At 49.1% G+C, this 19,354-nt stretch overlaps 1 protein-coding gene across 2 annotated transcripts in view; it reads right to left on the reverse strand.

The window, feature by feature from the left end:
* Positions 1 to 19,354, reverse strand: part of lsr (lipolysis stimulated lipoprotein receptor) — a 70,448-nt gene that overhangs the window by 19,635 nt on the left and 31,459 nt on the right. The window contains exons 3-6 of one of the 2 annotated variants that reach the window (XM_063056705.1): positions 5,264 to 5,383; positions 2,580 to 2,636; positions 1,485 to 1,631; positions 655 to 834 (exon numbers count right to left, since the gene is read on the reverse strand). In XM_063056705.1, coding sequence (XP_062912775.1) covers positions 655 to 834; positions 1,485 to 1,631; positions 2,580 to 2,636; positions 5,264 to 5,383 — 504 coding nt within the window. The remainder of the gene's footprint in view (positions 1 to 654; positions 835 to 1,484; positions 1,632 to 2,579; positions 2,637 to 5,263; positions 5,384 to 19,354) is intronic. The other variant, XM_063056706.1, reaches the window with a different exon arrangement.

Genomic DNA, 19,354 nt, shown 5'->3' on the forward strand with positions numbered 1-19,354 from the left:
TTATTTCTTGCTGACGGGCAGTTGCCAGGGGGTAGAAAATCAACAGCATTCACACAAACCAGGGTTTGGGGTGAGCGAGACATCCCAGCCTCACAGATTAGGTGGGACCAGAGTCAATATACACCCTAGACATCTGAAGCTTGAGAAAGGTGGGTCTCTTGCTGCAGAGTCCAGTGGATGTTAGCACGGGGCTATATTTCAAGAGACGTCCAGTCACAAGCATGCCATATTCCTTCTTTACCATAACTAATAATTTTACAAACTTCTATTAGGTCTCCCCTCAGCCTGTGAGGTTCCAGGAGAAATAACCAAAGTTTGTCCAAGCTCTCCTTATAGCTCATGCCCTCTAACTCAGACAGCCTCCTGGTGAACCTCTTCTGCACCCTCTTCAAAGCCTCCACCCTCTTCCTGTAACGAGGAGACCAGAACTGCACACAATATTCCAATATGCTTCCATGTAAAGCTGATCTTTATCTTTATGATCATTATTCCTTACCACGGATTTTGTGGGTAAGCTGGGATGCCCCCCGTGTAGGAATGGCAATGGAGCCACGGATGTTGAAAGAGGTTTGGTGTTTGTCCCAGGAATGAAAGGATTATGCAAAGTGGACCACTCGTTTGCACACAGAGCATTCGCAAAGCCGGTCACCTCACCTGAACTGGCTGCGTCAAATTCCGACCCGTAGCTTCCGTCGAACTGAGTCATGGGGACCATGATGGGGTGGGGGGCGGGCACCTTCATCTGGCTCGGGTGCGAGTAGGCACTGGGAGCGTAGGAGCTCGGGGCGTAGAGGCTGGGGACTCCAGCTGTGGCAGCCTTACCAGCATGGTACACTGAGAGGGTGAAAGAGAGATTGGGTGGGACGGGAAGGGAGTGGGTAGGGAAAGGAGATGAAGAGGGGGGGAAAGGGGGGAAACGGGATGGAGAGCAGGGACAGGGCAGACAGAGAGGAGAGGCAAGACCAGGGCATAGGGAAGGCAGGGAGTCGGAGTGGGAGAAGAGGGGTGAGGGAGGGTAAGGGTGAGAGAGGATAAGAGTTGTGGGGGGAGGGGGAGGTGAGAGGAGGGAAAAACAATGTCAGACGACCGAACATAAATCTCCATCCCAGGGCGACAGCAACATGCCTTCAGCCCGTTAAAGCCATGCAACCATTGTGACACCATCCTCTATCCCTCCCCCACCCCCCACCCCCAGAGCTCGAGGAGGTGGGGGGAGTAAAATTCCCATTAACTCCACCCTCTGAGACCAGGTCACCTCACCTCCCACCTCCCCAACTCTACGCTTCCCACTTCATCCCCTCCCCTCTCTCTCCTTACCACCCTCCCTCACTCCCCATACGTACCCCTCTCTCCCTCCCCCCCCCACCAAGCCAGGCGATCCAAGCCTCATTCCCCTCCCAACCGCAGCCCCTCACCGTCAAGTTTTCCCCTCCCCCTGCTCCCCCCCCCAGATGGCACAGGAAGAGCCTAGAGTCGCTACTCACATGCGTAGGGGCAGCAGCACTTGTCGGGGCAGCAGGGGCAGCGGACGTAACAGCAGCAGGAGTGGGGGCAGCACTGGCACCAGCAGATGCCAATCAGGATCAGGAGCAGGATGGCCCCCAGGATCACCAGCACCACAAACAGCCAGTCTGCAGGGGCAGGGAAGGCAGGGTCACTCTCACTCGCTCAGTACCCCAACGCCAACTCCCATCAATCTCTCCCTCCCAAACCACCACCTCCCATCACCTTCCCCCTCCCCCTCCCTACCCTTCACACTCTCTCTCTCCCCCCTCCCTCCTTCATCTCCATCCATCCACCCCGCTCCCTCCTGACCCTTTCCTTTACTCCCAGATCCTGCCCACCATACCCCAGCACTCTCCCTCCATTCCACTTGCCCCATGTCCAATGTAAATCTAGGGAGAGGCACTGGACAAAGATCCTCACTGGCGTCAGGTCATGGACGCGCGCGCGCACACACACACACACACACACACACACACACACACACACACACACGTGCAAATCCATCCCCCCACACACATTCATTCTCAACCCTTAGCAAACCCTTGCACTACTTATGGGTGTCACAGTGGCGCAGTGGATAGAACCACTGCCCGACAGCTTCAGAGGCCCTGGTTCGATCCCCGTCGCTGGCGCTGTGTGTGAGTGACAGGGGAGTGTGGGGTGGGAGGTGGCAGACAGAGAAAAGGAGATCATGAGTGGGTCAGGGTAAGAGAGAGAGAGAGAGAGAGCGCAGGAGAGAGGAAGGGATGGGGGAAGAGGAGAGAGGGCACAGAACTAGACAGCTAGAGAGAGTGCAGAAGAGAGCGGAACAGAGGAAGTGAGACAGAGAGGAGAGAAAGAAGGAAAAGAGGGAGGGTACTGTTAGTCAGACACATGATTGTACAGGGAATGGAGTGATACAGAACACATGCAGGCAGAAAGGATTTAGTTTAATTCAACTTTGTGTTCAGCACAAACACTGCAAAGGGCCGGTTGCCGAACTCTGTCCCCAGAGAGCCTGCTCCCCGTCCTGTTCTACGTCAGCTACGCTGCATCCTCGTCCCCCACTGCCCCGCCCTGGTGAGGGTCAGTACCTGGCATGTCCCCTATCTGTACACCCGGCAAGAAGTCTGAGGTCTCTCCTGTTCTACCTGGAGAACAAAAGAGAGGAGAGCTCAGTTACCGGGAAAAGTCCACCCAACCCTGGGGCTTTCCCTCCCCACATCCCTCAACGCCTCCCTCCTCCCAGTTCCTCACCAGCTCCTCAGACAACTGGGCTGCAAGACCCAGAAGACACCCACCCCCATCACCTGAGATGTCCTCTGAAGCCTGTAACTTTGACAAAGTATACCTTCACCTCCTGACATGATCTGTGTTTCCGTGATAATCTCTTAACACGTCACAGTCACATAGCCCGGCTACAGGCACTTTGGCCCGGCAAGTTCATACTGCCTCTCAACTGTTGTCGTTCTCCCCATTCCTGTCAACTCTCTTCCCGTGAAGCTACCCCTCATCCCCACACACAGAAGGGGGGATTTGAAGATGATTCCCCCATGCACCTTGCACCTCTCCATTTTGGGATGGGGGAGTGAAATTGGGCCTCAGGGGGATCCCAGGGAAAATGTGCAAACCACAGTGAGAAAGAGAGAGAGAGAAACAGACACACAGTGCTGGAGGTCAGGATCGAATCCAGGTTGCCGGGGTCCGGAGAAGGCAGCTCTACCCACTGCTCGCAGTCCTTATTACAAGGAGTTATTCAACAAGGAAATAGGCCTTTAGGCCGAACGTCCATACTGACCAAGTCCCGTTTGCCTGCACTTAGCCCATATCCCTCTAAACCTTTCTTATCCATGTAGTTGTCCAAGTGTTTTAAACATTGTATATATACCCACCTCTACCTCTTCCTCTTCCTCTTGCAGCTCGTTCCACACACCCACCACTCTCTGGATGATAAAGTTGTCCTTCAGGCCCCTTTTAAATCTTTCTCATCTCACTTTAACACTGGGTCCTCTAGTTTTAGACTCCCTTCCCCTGGGGGAAAGCGACTGTGACTGCCCATCTTATCTATGCCCCCTATGACTTTATACACGTCTATAACAGAAACTCCCAACCTTTGTAATCCTGCCATTAACCAAAGGGTCATGGACCCCGGGATGAGAACCATTGCTCTCTAACGAATCCTACGCTCCAGAAAAAAAGCCCTATCTTATCCAGTCCCTCCTAGAAACATTCTTCCTGCACCATCTCCAGCCTAATGCCATCTCCCCTATAGCTGGATGACCAGACTGTGCACAACACTCCAAGTGTGGACTCACCAATGTCTTGTACATTGTTCTGATTTTAGTACTAGATACTCTCTCTCAGCACTGACACTCATTTAAATCTCTCTCCCTCAATGTCAGCAAAACCAAGAGCTGGCCATTGACCAGGAAGCAGGGCAGAGTACACACCCCTGTCTGTATCAATCGTGCTATGGTGGATAGGGCTGACAGCTTCAAATTCCCAGGGGTAAATATCACCAACAACCTTCCTGGTCCAACCTTGCCACAGATGAGACAAGAAAGCTCACTAGTGCCTCCACTTCCTCATGAACCTAAACAAATTTGATATGCCCTCATTGACCCTCACCAAAATTTGTAGATGCAAAAGCATCCTATCCGGATGCATCACAGCCTGGTACAGCAGCTGATCTGCCTGTGACCACAAGAAACTGCTGTGAGTTGTGGACACAGCTCGGCACATCACAGAAACCAGCCTCCCCTCCATGGACTCTGTCTACACTTCTGACTGCCTCAGTAAAGCAGCCAGCATAATCAAAGACCCCACCCACCCCAGACATTCTCTCTTCTCTTCTCTCTCGTTGGGCAGGAGATACAAAAGCCTGAAAGCAAGTACCACCAGGCTCAAGGACAGCTTCTAACCAGCTATTGAACTGTTAAAAAATAACTTCTTCAGCTCTCAATCTGCCTCGTCGTAACCCTTGTACCTTATTGTCTGTGTTGCATTTCTCTATAACTGTAAAACTTTGTCCTGCATTGTTTTATTGCTTTTCCCTTGCACTACCTCAATGCACTGATGTGGTGAATTGATCTGTTTGAACAGCAGGCAAAGTAAGTTCTTTCTCTGTACCTCAGTACATATGACAATAATAAATCAATTCCAGTCCTCTTTTCTTTCTGCTCTACCTCAATGTACGCAGTGAGCTTTCTGGATAGCACACATAAACAAGAGATTTTCCACTATAGTGATAAACTAACTATAAATTAGTGCCTCCAGGAGGACCACATCCTTGTCATAGGGTGTGGAGGCTTGCGTTCCTCAATGACCTGGAGAGCTATGTTGGCTGGAGTCAAGGCATTATCCTTTGGCTCTTGGTAGGGTCACCCATGCCAAACAGGTCAAAGGGTAGAGGCCAGAATAAGAGTGGTCCACTGGTCCTCCAGGTTTGGGGGTTCTGCTCAGGGCTACAACCCTGACTGGTAAAACAAAATTGTTATAGAAACAGCAATGAAGAATCCTTCCACATCTGAGTGTTATGATATCCCAGCTGGGACATGCATGACTGTGAAAACCAGAAGGAAGCTACTGACTTGATGAAAGTCCTGAACACCATCAGAGATGGAGGACCTTCTTTGCTGCCTTACAAGACCAGCAGCGTAACGGGCAGGAAGTACAAGTTAGTGGTATATCCTGGATGGGTGATCTTACATCGATGTGATTTGGTCCTGGGGGAGCCCGGGTTTTCCCTAGTGAGAGTTTCTGTGTGGAGGCCACTTACCAAGGACTAGCAGTTCAACATAAGCCTCGTTGTTCCCCGACAAGTCTTGAAAGGCGGTCACAGTGCAGTAGTAGACCCCACTGTCTCCCCAGGCTGTCTGCTCTATGCTGAGGTCGGCTTCTGAGGAAAGAACACATCAACTCAAGTTTCACCAGGCACCTTCGCATCCTCAGGCATGGGTCTCAACAGTCCATCAATCCCCACCCACGACATCCTCCACGTGTCCATGCTGGACATTAGCCATTCATTTACATGGACACCATCCTATTCTCCCACTGGATCTCAGAACCAAAATCCTTATCATGAACATAGATCATGAAGTCTGTTGTTCTGTGCTAGCGGTACAGTGCAAGACACAAAAATTACTATAAGGTGCAGAAATAAATAAACAGCAGACAAGAGGAGTTCCACTAGATGGTTGGGTTCACAACGTTGGTGGAGCTGTGGGACAGCGAATAAGGTCATTAAAGGATAACATGGGATTTGGATCGGTCACAGGTACATGGGGGGTGGGGGTGGGGGTAGGGGTCGGGGGGGGGAAGAGATGGAGTTTAATCTGAACAAGTGCGAAGTGCTGGGAGGTCAAATGTAAGGGAAAAGTACACCATTAACGGTGGGATCTTGGCATCCAAGCCCACGTCCCCCTGAAAGTGGCAACACAACCAAAAGGCTTTTGATGTGCTTGCCTTTCACGTGACAGTGTTGAGGGCAAGGATCAGGAACAACACACAAAGGTGCTGCAGGAACTGAGCAGACCAGGCAGCAACTGTAGTCAGCGATTTGGGTCGTAACTCTTCATCTGGACTAAAATTTGGGAAGTTGCTTTGCCTTTATGCAAAACCTTGGCCGGGCTGTGCTTGGAGTACAGCGCGCAGTTACGGCTGCTCCATCACAGGAAGGATGTGGAGGCTTTGGAGAGGGTGCAGAAGAGGTTCCCGTGATGCTGCCTGCATTAGAGGGCGTGACTCCGGACAGACATGAGTTGTTTTCTCTGAAGTGGTAGACGCTGAGGGGAGACCTGATAATGCTTTATTTTTTTAAACAAAATGAACTTTGTTCATCATAAAAAAAACTTGCAAGAATAAACCGTTCAATGCCTTTTCATTCCTTACATTCATTGACCATGTTTCCCGTTCAATTTCATTCATCCCTATCAACGGCACTTCTACCACTCATGAGGCACTCTGGGGTGGAATACTAAAATAATAATTGAGGGGCTTGTTCCCCCAATCCAGCTTGTCCCTGTCCAGTAGGAGAAGAACACGACACTGTGCTCCTTCTCCACCAAGCCGTTACTGTGACACTGAGCTTCAGTTCACCACTCAACACGCACTCATGCAACCAGCCTTCCTCCACGGACATCTCGACGTGTTGGCAGGCCAATGGGCGTCCTTCACTGAGCTGGTGTCCGCCTCCGTCTGTGTCCCTGCGAACGGCCCAGAGACCAGAGGGTCCCCCGTCGCACGGCTGCTGGAGATGATCTGTGACACGGGCCCTTGCCTCTCTCTCCCCACATCCTTGTCGCAAACCCACAGTCCGCAAGTCGGCGAGCTACTCTCTCTTTCCCAGTAAAAGTCATCCCGCGGGCAGCGCGCTGCGGGAGCGATCTCTGGTCATGCAGGAAGGGTCTGACTGGGAAGGCCCCTCTCACCACCAGCCAGGTTAGGTCTTGACACCTGATACCGGTTTATAAGATTATGAGAGCTCTAGGCAGGGTAGACAGTCAGAATCTTTTTCCCAGGGTAGAAATATTTATTTTTATTTTATTTTATTTAGAGACACAGTGCGGAATAGATTCATCCACTCCTTCGAGCTGCACTGTCAGGCAAACCCCCTGCAACCCTGACTTAACCCAAACACAATCACGGGAGAACTGACAATGACCAATCAACCTAACCAGTAGGTCTTTGGACTGGGGAGGAAACTGGAGCACCCAGAAACAAAGCATGCATTCCACGGGGAAGACGTACAGAACCCTTACAGAGGACGGCAGGACTGAAGCCCAAACTCCGTTGCCCGGGGCTGTAATAGCGTTGTGCGAAACAGTACGCTACCCTGGCGCCCTTTCAAATACTAGGAGACGTATCCTCAAGGTGAGAGGGAGTGAGCTCAAAGGCAAGCCTCTTTTTTTGAACAAAGAGACGGGTGGGTGCCCACAATAGGCTGCCTGGCGTGGTGGAGAGTGGTGTCCAAGAAGCTTACAGACAGGGTTAGGGATGCAGGCAGGTGGGATTTAGTTTAATTTGGCATCATGGGTCGGCACAGGCCTTGTGGGCCAAATGGCCTGTTCCTGAGCTCTGCTGTTCTCTGTCCTAGCTTCTCTACGTACCAATTGCCCCCCCCCCCCCCCGGTTCTACCCCACACCCACACACCAGGAGGACAATTCCCTCTCCAACCTCCCATGTCTTTTGTCTGTGATGTGGGGGGAAGTCAGAGAACTCAGGGGAGCTTCACACACGATAAGACAGCATCTTGCCCTCAGTTTACCAGGTAATGAACTCACACCTTGTCACTCCGCACTTTCTCTGTAACACTTCATTCTGCATTCTGTCACTCTTCTCCCTCGTTCTACCTCAGTGCACTGTCATAATCTGATCTGTTTGCATGTATGTGTTTCACTGTAACTTTGGACAAGTAACAACAGAGATTCACTCACACACACACACACACACACACACACACACTCTGACCCTGACCACACACACACACACTGACCCTCACCCCACACACACACACACACACTCTGACCCTGACCACACACACACTGACCCTGACCCCACACACACATACACACACTGACCCTCACTGGGGCATGGGTTCCCCCACCATTAACCCTCACCCCACACACACCCACACACACACACACACACACACACACACTCACTCTCACTGGGGCATGGGTTCCACCCCCCCCCCATACACACACGTGTCTATACCCTGATCTTCACTAGGGGACAGGCCCCTTCACCCACACACACTTGACTTTCACTGGAGAACAGAATATACACACATGGACTCTAATCCTCATTTAGGGACAGGTCTCACACACACAAGCCCTCACTGGAGGAGGGTATGGTTGGGTCCCACACATAGCAACACACTGGAGGTTGGGATCGAACTCGGGTCTCCAGACCTGTGGGGTGGCGGCTCTGACTGCCATGCCAATTTGTCGCCTGGTGTACGGAAGCCAAGAAAGCGTGTGATCTGCCCACCGTGAAGGGAATCAAGCAGACAGGTCAGGAAGCAGTGCTTATGTCACACGGGGTGTTTGTGAGACCACATTTGGAGCAATGCTCCTATTTCAGGAAGGCAGTTATTGTATACTGAGCAGCCCCAGAGTTTTTACAGGGTTGATATCTGGAAATAGGACAGTTGCCTTATGAATGTCGGACGAGCCAGGCTCGTATCCGTTGAGCTGAGAACAAGGGGAGGCGACTTGACTGAAACTCAAGACCCTTAGGGAGGTTGACAGAGTGCCTGTGGAGAAGATGTTTCCTCCTCAGGGAGAATTTAGAAGCTGTGGTCACTGTTTAAAAATAAGACTGAGGTAAGATGATTTTTTTTCTCTCAGATGGTGGTTTTGGAAATCTCAACCTCAAAGGGTGATGCAAACAGAGTCCTTTTAGCAAATAACAGAAGAGTCCCAGACAAGTTAAGCATCTTTGAACCCCAGAATGGTCATGCCAACTATCCAGGGGCAGAGGTTTATAGTAAGAGGGGGAACACGTAAAGGACATTTTAGAGAGGTGATGCCTCAAGATCTTTAGTCAAGAGTCCATCACTAAGGACTTTTGCCATCTGGGACATGGAGTATCACCAGGGAGAAGATACAGGAGCCTGACAACCCACACTTAATGTTTTAGGAACAGCTTCTTCCCCTCTGCCGTCAGATTTCTGAATGGTCCGCAAACACGGCCTTGCCAACAGTTTTGCACTGTTTAATAATTTTGTATTTTATAGCAATTTCAAGACGACTAGTCTATAAAAGCAAGGATGTAACGTTGAGAATTTATAAGGTATTGGTCAGACCATGTTTGGAGTACTATGAACAGCTTTGAGCCCCATAGCTAAGAAAGGATGTACTAAAGGTTTATGAGAAGGATCCCAGTGAAGAAAGGGTTAAGGTATGAGGAGTATTTGATAGCTCTTCGCCTTTGCACACCAGAGTTTATAAGAATGAAAGTGAGAGGGATCTTACTGAAATCTACCAAATATTGAAAGGCCTAGATAGAGTAGAGGTGGGGAGGGTGTTTCCTATAGTGGGGGAATCTAGGACCAGAGGCCACAGCCTCAGAACAGAGGGACATCTTGTTAGAACAGAGATAAGAAGAAATTTCTTTAGTCTGAGGGTGGTGAATACGTGGAATTCATTGCACAGATGGTTGCGGAGGGTAAATCACTGGGAAAATGTAAAGGGAGGTTGACAGATTCTTGATTAATAAGGCATCAAAGGTTACGGGGAGAAGGAAGGAGAATGGGGTTGAGTGAGATAATAAATCGGCCGTGAAAGAATAGTGGAGCAGACTCGATGGACCAAATTGCCTAATTCCATTCCATGTCTTATGGTCTAATTTTATGTCTTTGCATTGTACTGCTGTTGTAAAACATGCGTCAGTGGTAATAAGAGTATTACTATTTTTTTTATACACTGAAAATGCTGGGTGCCTGGAATGTGCTGCCCAGGGAGGTGGTGGAGGCGATATGATTGCATCTTTTAAGAGGCCTTTAGACAAGCACGTGAACAGGCAGGGAAGGGAGAGATACTAACCACGCAGAGTTTAAATTGGCAGGAAGCACAGCCGTCGTAGGCCAAAGGGCCTGCCCTTAAGCTTCTCTATGAATGCTGACTGGTTGCGCCATGGTCTGCTACGTTCATCTGAATGTGCAGGAATGTACAAAGCTGCAGAGAGAAGAGAATTCAGCCCAACACATCCCTCCCCACCATCAGAAGTATCTTCAGCAGGTGCCACCTCAAGAAAGCAGCATCCACCAAAGATCTCCACCATCTGGGCCATGCCATCCTCTTGCAGATCCCATCAGACTGGAGGTACAGAAGCCTGAAGTCCCACATCACCAGGTTATTGAACCAAACGTGACCCCACAGGACATACGAGCTCCGTTCACTCCGTCATTCCATCATGGCTGATTTATTATCCCCATCAAACCAATTCTCCTGCCTTCTCACTGGAACCTTTGACACCCACACTAAATCCACCTCCGCTTTAAATATACCCAAGAACTTGGTCTCTACAGCCATCTGTGGCAATGAATTCCACAGATTCACCACCGCTGGGCTAAAGAAATACCTCCTCACCTCTGTTCTAAAGGGACATCCTTCTAGGAGGATGATGGTGCCCAGGGCCACATGACCAGCCGCTTTTCAATATGCCAGGGACACGGCCTGGAAGACCAGCACGCCTTCAGCGTGCCGCATTTTCGTGGCTCCGGAGGTGGGCAGACTCAAGGCCGCTGCCTGATGTGCCGTGGGGGACTGAAGACCGTAAGCAGCAAGCTGGCTGCTCGCTGTGTACCCAGAGACCTGAATTCTTTGGGCACAGAGCTCGGAAAAAGCGACGCAACAGACTTTTAACATCATAAATCAGCCAGTTGGTAACACCATAAATCAATGTCTCCCCTCTCGCTGTGAAATGGGACACCTTTTTTCCCGTATTAGGGAGAGAGAGAGCTTGTGGTATGTTGAATACTGGGTGAACGAGTAGTCTTTGGGATACTGCAAGTCTATGTCTTTATTGATGCTTTGCTGCACACTTGAGTCATCAGTAGGGGGTGCTAAATGCTTTTTGCTGGTGGGGCTTTGGGGTTCTAACATTTAACTGTCACTCATTCTTCGGGGCACTCCTCTGTTTTCATGGATGTTTGTGAAGAAAAAGAATTTCAGAGTGTATATTGTATACATTTCTCTGACGTTAAATGTACCTATTGAAACCTATTCTGGGGCTATGTCCTTTGGTCTGAGACTCTCTCACTATAGAACTATCCTCTCCACATCCACTCTATCTGGGTATTTATTTGCACCACCACCAACTGCAGTCCCAAAGACCCCAGAAGCCTTCAGACTGCAAATTGCATGGCCTCTAGCTTCTGCTCCACTTCTTTCTCAAAAGAACCAACCAGTTTCCCATCACCACCACACTCCTCCGCCTGGTAGAAGTGGTCCTCACCCTCAATCATTTCTCCTTTGCTTGTCCCATTTTCTCTAGACTCAAGGGGTAGCCACGGGCACCCACATGGGCCCCAGTTATGCCTGCCTTTTTGTTGGATTCGTAGAAGAATCTATGTTCCAAGCCTTCCCTGGTAATGCTCCCTAACTCTTCCTTTGCTGCATTGGCAATGCATTGGTGTTGCCTCATGCACCCTTGCTGAACTTGTCAATTTCATCAACTTTGCTTCCAGCTTCCACCCTGTCCTTAAATTCATTTGCTCCATTTCTGACACTTCTATCTCCTTTCTCGATCTGTCTCTGTCTCTGGAGACAAGCTGTCTACTGACATCTTTTATAAACCTATCAATTCCATTAATTATCTTGGTTAGACCTCTTCCCACCATGTTTCCTGTAACAACGCCATTCCCTTTTCTCAGTTGTCTCCACCGCATCTGTTCTAAGGATGACACTTTCCAGGACATCAGAAAATAGGGTTTCCACTCCTCCACCATTGATGCTGTCCTCACCTGCATCTCCTCCACTTCCCGGACATCCACGCTCACCCCATTTTCCTTAATAGGGATAGAATTCCTCTCGTCCTAACCAACTGCCCCATGACCATCTACATCAACACATCATTCTCCACGACTTCTGCCACCTCTAAAGGGAACCTACCACTAAACACATCTTTACCTTCTCCCCACTCTCCACTTTCTGCAGGGATCGCTCCCTCTGTGATCCCCTTGTCCATTCTCCCCTCCCCACTAATCTCCATCCTGGCACTTATCCCTGCGAGTGGCCAAGGTGCTGCACCTGCCCATGCACTTTCTCCCTCACCTCCATTCAGAGCCCAAAACATTTCCTCCAGGTTGATCTGCGAATCTGCTGGGGTTGTCTGTTGTGTCCGGTGGTCCCAGTGTAGCTTCATCTACTTTGGTGAGACCCATCGTAAACTTGGGGTCCCATTTATCGAGCCCTTCCTCTCCATCCGCTAAAAGTAGAATTTCCCGGTGGACAACCATTTTAATTCCTATTCCCATTTCTGTTCTGGCATGTTGGCCCACGGCCTCCTCTTGTGCCATGATGAAGCCACCCACAGGGTGGAGGAAAAACACCTCATATTCCGTCTGGGTATCCTCCAACCTGATGGTATGAACATTGATTTCTCCTTCTATTAAGAAAAAACTCCTTCCCACTTCTTCAATTCTGCACTGGCTTCTCACTTCTCACCTGCCTATCATCTTCCCTGGTTCCCCTCCTGCTTCCCCATCTCCCATGGTCCACTTTCTTCTCCTATCAGATTCCTTCCTCTCCAGCCATTGATCTTTCTCACCCATCTGGCTTCACCTATCACCTCCAGCTGTCCTCCCTCCCCTCCTTCTGCCTTTTTATTCTGGTGTCTTCTCTGTTCCTGAAGAAGGGTTGCGGCTCGAAATGTCGACTGTTTATTAATTTTCCATAGATGCTGCCTGACCTGCTGAGTTTCTCCGGCATTTTGTGCCAGCTCCTTTAAATATTAAATAGGTTTTAATGAGAATTCCCCTCATTTGTCTAGAACTCCAGTGAGTACAGGCCCAGTGTGATCAAAAGCCCCTCATGCATTAACCCCTTCATTCCCAGGATCATTCTTTTAAACCTTCTCTGGTCTCTCTCCAATGCCAATGCACATCCTTTCTGAGGGTCCAAAGCTGCTCACTATATTCCAGGTGTGGTCTGATCAATGTTTTATAAAGCCTCAGCATTACATCTGTGCTCTTGTATTCTCGTTTTCTCAAAATGAATTCTAACATTGTATTTCCTTCCTTACTATCAACTCAACCTGAGATGGCACAACTCTAATCTCGGCCTCAGTATAGCGACACTAGGACCAGCTTGCACTGCAGTGGACTTTGTGCTTCTTTCCTCTTCTAATTGTCTTCTATTACAAAAACGATATTTTATCTCCTTGTGAATGTTATGTATCTAATGGTATATGCCTGTGATACTGCTGCAAGTAATTTTTTCATTGCATTTGTGGACTTGTGCATCTGACAACAATCTCGACACTGAAGAGTTTTAAGCAGAGGGAAGGTCTGGTCTCGGTAAGCCGGGGGTGAATGATTCGGCAGACTTGAGACTCCAGTCAGACCTGCCGAGACATTATCAATTGAGAGAGCAGATGTACAGGGCAAATCCTTTCTCTTCCCAATTCATATCAAACGTACAGGTAAGGGAAGGATCGGCAGCTGAACCCCACCCCTCACGGATCCTGGTTTCTTCCACCAGAGGCACATCACGGGTAACCGGGAGTGGTAAGTTAACTGGTAATGAGTCACCACCAGTGAGCTGTCCTTACTTAGTCACAGGGCTCTTCAGCATGGAAACAGGCCCTTCGGCCCAACTGGTCCATGCTGACCACTGCATCTTCCCTGCTCATCTCAGTTGCCTGCGTTCAACCCACAACCCACCAAGCCTCTCTTCTATCCAAATGCCTCTTAAATGTTGCCATTGTACCCACCTTGACCACTTCTTCTGGCAGCTCATTCCCGGTCCTCACTACCCTCTGTATAAAGAGGTTACCTCTCAGGTCTCTTTTAAATCTATCCCCTCTTTACCTTGTATCTGTGCCCTCTGGTTCTGGACTCACTAGCCTTGGGGAAAGGATTATGACCTTATCCATTCCTCTCATGGTTTTATAAACTTTCCTGAGGTCACCCATCATTCTTCTGTGTTTCAGGGAATAAACAGCCAGTGTGACCAACCTCTCCCTATAACTCAGGCCTCTTGTCCAGGCGGCATCCTCATAAATCTCTTCTGCACCATCTCCAGCCTGACAATGTCTTTCCCAAAACAGAATGACTAAAACTGGACATAATACTATGGAGTTCATTCTGTACCTCTTGAAAGACAAGGACGTTGCTGGGGCTTGAGGTCCCGAGTTATAGGGACAGGTCAAATAGGTTGGACTTTATTCACTGGAGGCATCTTATAGTGCTATACAAAGTTATGAAGGGGATAGATACAGTGAATGCCTGCCAAGTTTTTTCTCCTCAGGTTGGGTGAGATCACAGGTTTAGGGTAGAAGGTGAAATGTCTAAGGGGAACCTGAGGGTAGTGAGAGTGTGGAACGAGCTGCCAGCTGAAATGGTATAGACGAGGTCAATTGGAACATTTAAGAAAGGTGAGAGGTTTATGAATGAGAAGCATATGGAGATCCAGGGGCAGGGAGATTGGACCAGGCAGAAGATCTGTCTGGCATAGACTTGACAGATGGAAAGGCCTGTCTCTGTGCTCTTTGACCTGCCTGCCACTGGAGCAGTGTGACCTTATGGGATTCGTTTTGTACCTGCCTTGTGTAACTCACCCCGCCGATGCTGATAGCAGTGCTTACGACATCCCTCTCTCAGTTACAGCCTAAGTCAGTCACAAGATCTTGTTTTGGGCGCCAGTCGAAATTCGAGAGTCAGTGTCAAGGGAAAGTATTCCAAATCCTCAGGATAAACTTTAGGAGAGAGGTTGTTGAACTAAACAGCACAGAGTGCTTCAAGAAGAGGAGGAGGAAATTTGCACTTGTGGACGGACAGAAATCAGCCAGGACAAGAATTAGCAGACAGTTATTCATCATCTCATCGGGGATTAGGGACTGGGAACTCTCCCTGAGAAGGAGGAATGGAGAAGTATTTGGTTGCAGTCAGCTCACTTGGCATGAAGAGGTGCCACAGGGCCAGACTCACGACTAAAGTCCCCTACATTCTCCAGTTGAACATGTGCTGCTTGGCAGCCTTCTTGTTTACAAAGGCTGATTATTGGAGAAGGCTTGGGAGAACTTGGAGATGGCAAGATAAATGCCTCACAGCTGCAGAGAGAGGCTGTCTTCCCCCTCCCCCCTCGCTGCCTCCTTCTCTCTGTCACCTCTCTCTTGCCGTGCCCCTCACTCTCTCACCATCTCTCTCTCTTGCAGTGGACTTTGCAACTTGCTCAGAAACAGGCCCTTCGGCCCAACTGACTCATGCCAACTATCAAAGCTAGTCCCATTTCCCTGCATTTGTCCCACATCCTCTAAACCTTTCCTATCCATTAAGCATTGTAATTGCACCTGCCTCTATTATTTCCTCTTCTAGATTGTTCCACATACCCACCACCCTCTATGTAAAAAAACCTACCCCTTTTAAATCTTTCCACTCTCACTTTAAACCTATCCCTCTAGATTCAAACTCCCCTACCCTGGGAAAAGACTGTGATCATCCACCTTATCTCTGTCCCTCATGGTTGTATAAACCTCTATAAGATCACCTCTCTACCTCCTTTGCTCCAGGGAAAAACAGCCCCAGTCTGTCCTTACAACTCAAGCCCCCCTGTCCCGGTAACATCCTTGCGAATCTTTCCTGCACCCTCTCCAGCTTCATACCTCCTTCCTATTGCTGGGTGACCAGAACTGCACACGATACTCAGAGTGCGGTCTCACCAATGTCTTGTAACGTCCCAGCTCCTGTAGTCAGTGCCCTGACTGATGAAGGCTAGCATGTCAAACACCTTCTTCACCACCCTGTCTGTGTGTGTCACCACTCTCAGGGAACCATGTACCTGTACCCTGGGTCTCTTTGTTCCGCAGCATTCACTGTTATATAATTTTCCCAAGAGGTATCACCTCACAATTGTCTGAGGTTAAATTTCCTTGGTTATTCCATGGCCCACTTTCTCAGTTTTATTTTATATATTTATTGAGAGATTCAGTGTGAAACAGCTCCTTACAGCCCAATGAGCCACACAGCCCAGCAACCCACCTATTTCAACACCAATCTACTCACAGGACAACTTACAATGACCGATTAACCTAGTAACCGGTACGTCTTTGGAATGTGGGAGGAAACCGGAGCACCCGGCGGAAACCCACGCACACACGGGAAGCGAGTACAAACTTCTTTCAGAGAACGCTGGGACTGAACTTCTAACTCTGATTTCCCGAGCTGTAATAGGGTCACATTAACCGCTATGCCAGTGTGGCATCCCATTTGAACTGTTGGAACGTCCGTTTCTCCTCCATTTCTACCCCGATAACAGAACATTTATAACTCACGTTCTATCCCCTGATTGACCCAGTGTCTTACCAAACCACCGCATCCACCCCAACTCAGTGGGACAACTCTTAGATGCAGGAGTGACGAACCGATCGTACACTGAAAACTTTGATTGGCACAAGGCATATCTTGCTGCCCCTCAATTCCTTAAACCCCACCCATAATAAATAGATACACAAGGATTATCTTTAATGCCAAAGTAAATACTTTGGGCAATAAACCAGAGGTCCATGAGCCTGTCCTCATGAGAGGGGATCAGAGGTGGAGAGGGTCATTAGCTTTAAATTCCTTGGCATTAACATATCAGAGGATCTGTCCTGCGACCAGCACTTAAGTCTGATTTATACTTCTGCATCAACTCGATGCCATAACCTACGCAAGTGACCTACGCGCGTTGTGAGCATTTATACTTGTGCGTTGGTGTGTCTGCGTCGCTCTGCAATTCGCGCACGTCACGCATGCGCACACACCTGCCCGTGCAAGGCTTCATGGTCATGGTAGTCTTTCTCGGGGTAAACAAGAAGCGAGTGTCTTTTTTCGTAAAAGCGAAATGTGTCCCCATAATTTCGGAGGTCTGTAAAGCTTTATGGAAAGCATTGCAGCCAGAGTTCCTTCCCTGCCCTTCTGTCACCCAATGGGAAGCTATTGCAGCGTAGGATGACATGCGATGCTACCAAGCGGACCAATCACAGCTGTTGCGTTCTGCGTTGCCGCGACGCACAGTTACATTTTGGGAGAGGTGCACGTCAGGCCCTGGCGTAGGGATCCGCATCGGCTCTGCGTAGGGCTTGCGGCGACACTGTACTTACAGCGTCGAGCTAACACAGAAGTATAAACCAGACTTTAGGTGTCATCATAAAGAAGGTATGACAGTGCTTCAACTTTCTTAGATGTGGCATGTCACCAACACTTCTACAGATGCACAGTGAAGGGTATCTGGACTGGTAGCGTCACAGTATGGTATGGAAACATCGATGCCCAGGAATGGAATAGCCTACAGGAAGTGGTAGATACAGTCCAGTCCATCACAGGCAAAACCCTCCCCACCATTGAACACATTTACACGGAGCACTGCCACAAGAAAGTGGCACCTGTCGTCGAAGACACCCGCCATCCAAGGCCGTGTCCTCTTCTTGCTACTGCCACTGGGCAGGAAGTACAGCAGCCTTAGGTCCCACACCACCAGGTTCAGGAACAGTCAGTAGCCTACAACCATCAGGCTCCTGAAGCAGCGTGGATAACTTCATTCACCTGAGCTAAGTTGACTCAACAACCTAACGACCAACTTCGAAGAACTCTTTACAACTCCCGCAGTCAGTGTTACTTTTAATTGTGCAGTCTGCTTTCTTTCACACATTACCTGTCAGTCTTGATCTGTTTATGTATAGATTTTGTAAATTCTATTGAATTGATTTTTTTCCCTGTAAATCACTGAAAGAAGATAAATTACAAGACAGTGCATGGTAACATAGCTATACTTTAATAATAAATTTACTTTGAGCTCTGAAACTGTTTTTCACAGAGGGCGGTGAATCGGCGGAATTCTCTGGCCAGGGAAGCAGTCGAGGCTGCTCCATTAAATAATTTTAAGATACAGTCAGATAGATTTTTGCTAAGCAGGGGAGTTAAGGGTTGTAGGTAAAAGGCAGGTAGGTGGAACCGAGTCAATGGCCAGATCAGCCAAATTACTTTGAACTTTGCACACCGTCTTGAGAGCTCTGACTTTGACTCTTGCCTTACAGATGTTTCCGCAGTATATAAAGAGGCAGAGGGGGAAGGGGGTGAAGCAAGAGCTGGGAAGTGCGGGGTGAGTCCAGGTGAGGAGCATCCTCACACGGACACACACACAGGCGATAAGAAACTTAATTACAGACAGACAGAGCCACAGTAACAATGATATTTTAACCTGAAACTGTAAATAGTGCGTTCTATGCAGTCGTGAATGTTTTACAAACAAGAGATTCTGCAGATGCTGGAAATATTGAGTAACAGTACAAAATGCTGGACGAACTCAGTAGGTCAGGCAGTATCCATGGAATAGCAGGGGTTCCCAGCCTCTCTCTCTACCATGGAGCCTTACCATTAACCAAGGGGCCCGTGGACCCCAGCTTGGGAACTCCTGGCATAGAGTATTGTATTTATGCTTTTGTTGAGAAATTGTACTCACTACATAAACTTTATGTGTACATATATTCAAAAACAGCAGCAAAGCCTTTCCAAGTCTTTCCCCTATCACGTCCGCCCTCTCAGCACCTGTAATTTTTGACAACCTTCTCCTCTGTCAACAATGCTGCCCTTGTAGTCTCACCAACTCACACCCCTCCCTGCCCCATGACTGTAACCTCTGAACCTGGTTCGAGTCACCCCCACCATTCCCTGACACTCAACCCCAACCCCACAAATAATTTTCAACAACACCTCCCGTGTAAGCCTGGTTAACTCACCCAGGCCCCTCCAAACCCTGTGAGGGTGATCTTTCTAGCCTGGTGATAGTCATCCCCACCACACCCCTGCCCCCCCGTAATTTTCAACAACACCTCCCGTGTAACTCCGGTTAACCTGCCCAACTCCCCCACCCCCACCCCCGTGTCAGTGAGCTTTCTACCCTGGTAGTAGTCACCCTGCCAATCCCTACAATTCTTGATGGCATCTCCCATTAGGTCTTACCAACCTACCCCCCTCCTCCTTCCCTGGTAATAAATCCTCCCGGGAGGGGGGAGAAGATGGCGGCGTGGTGGCAACGCGTGCGGCCACTTCGATGAATGATATCTGTTATCTGTCAAGTAGGGGACTGTGCACAATTCTGATTTGATGCAGACAGACGTGAGAGTACGGAGGAACATCTGGAGAAACTTCCGAAATGCCTGCTT

The sequence above is a fragment of the Mobula hypostoma genome, chromosome 8, assembly GCF_963921235.1.
Source record: "Mobula hypostoma chromosome 8, sMobHyp1.1, whole genome shotgun sequence".
NCBI classification, from domain to species: domain Eukaryota; kingdom Metazoa; phylum Chordata; class Chondrichthyes; order Myliobatiformes; family Myliobatidae; genus Mobula; species Mobula hypostoma.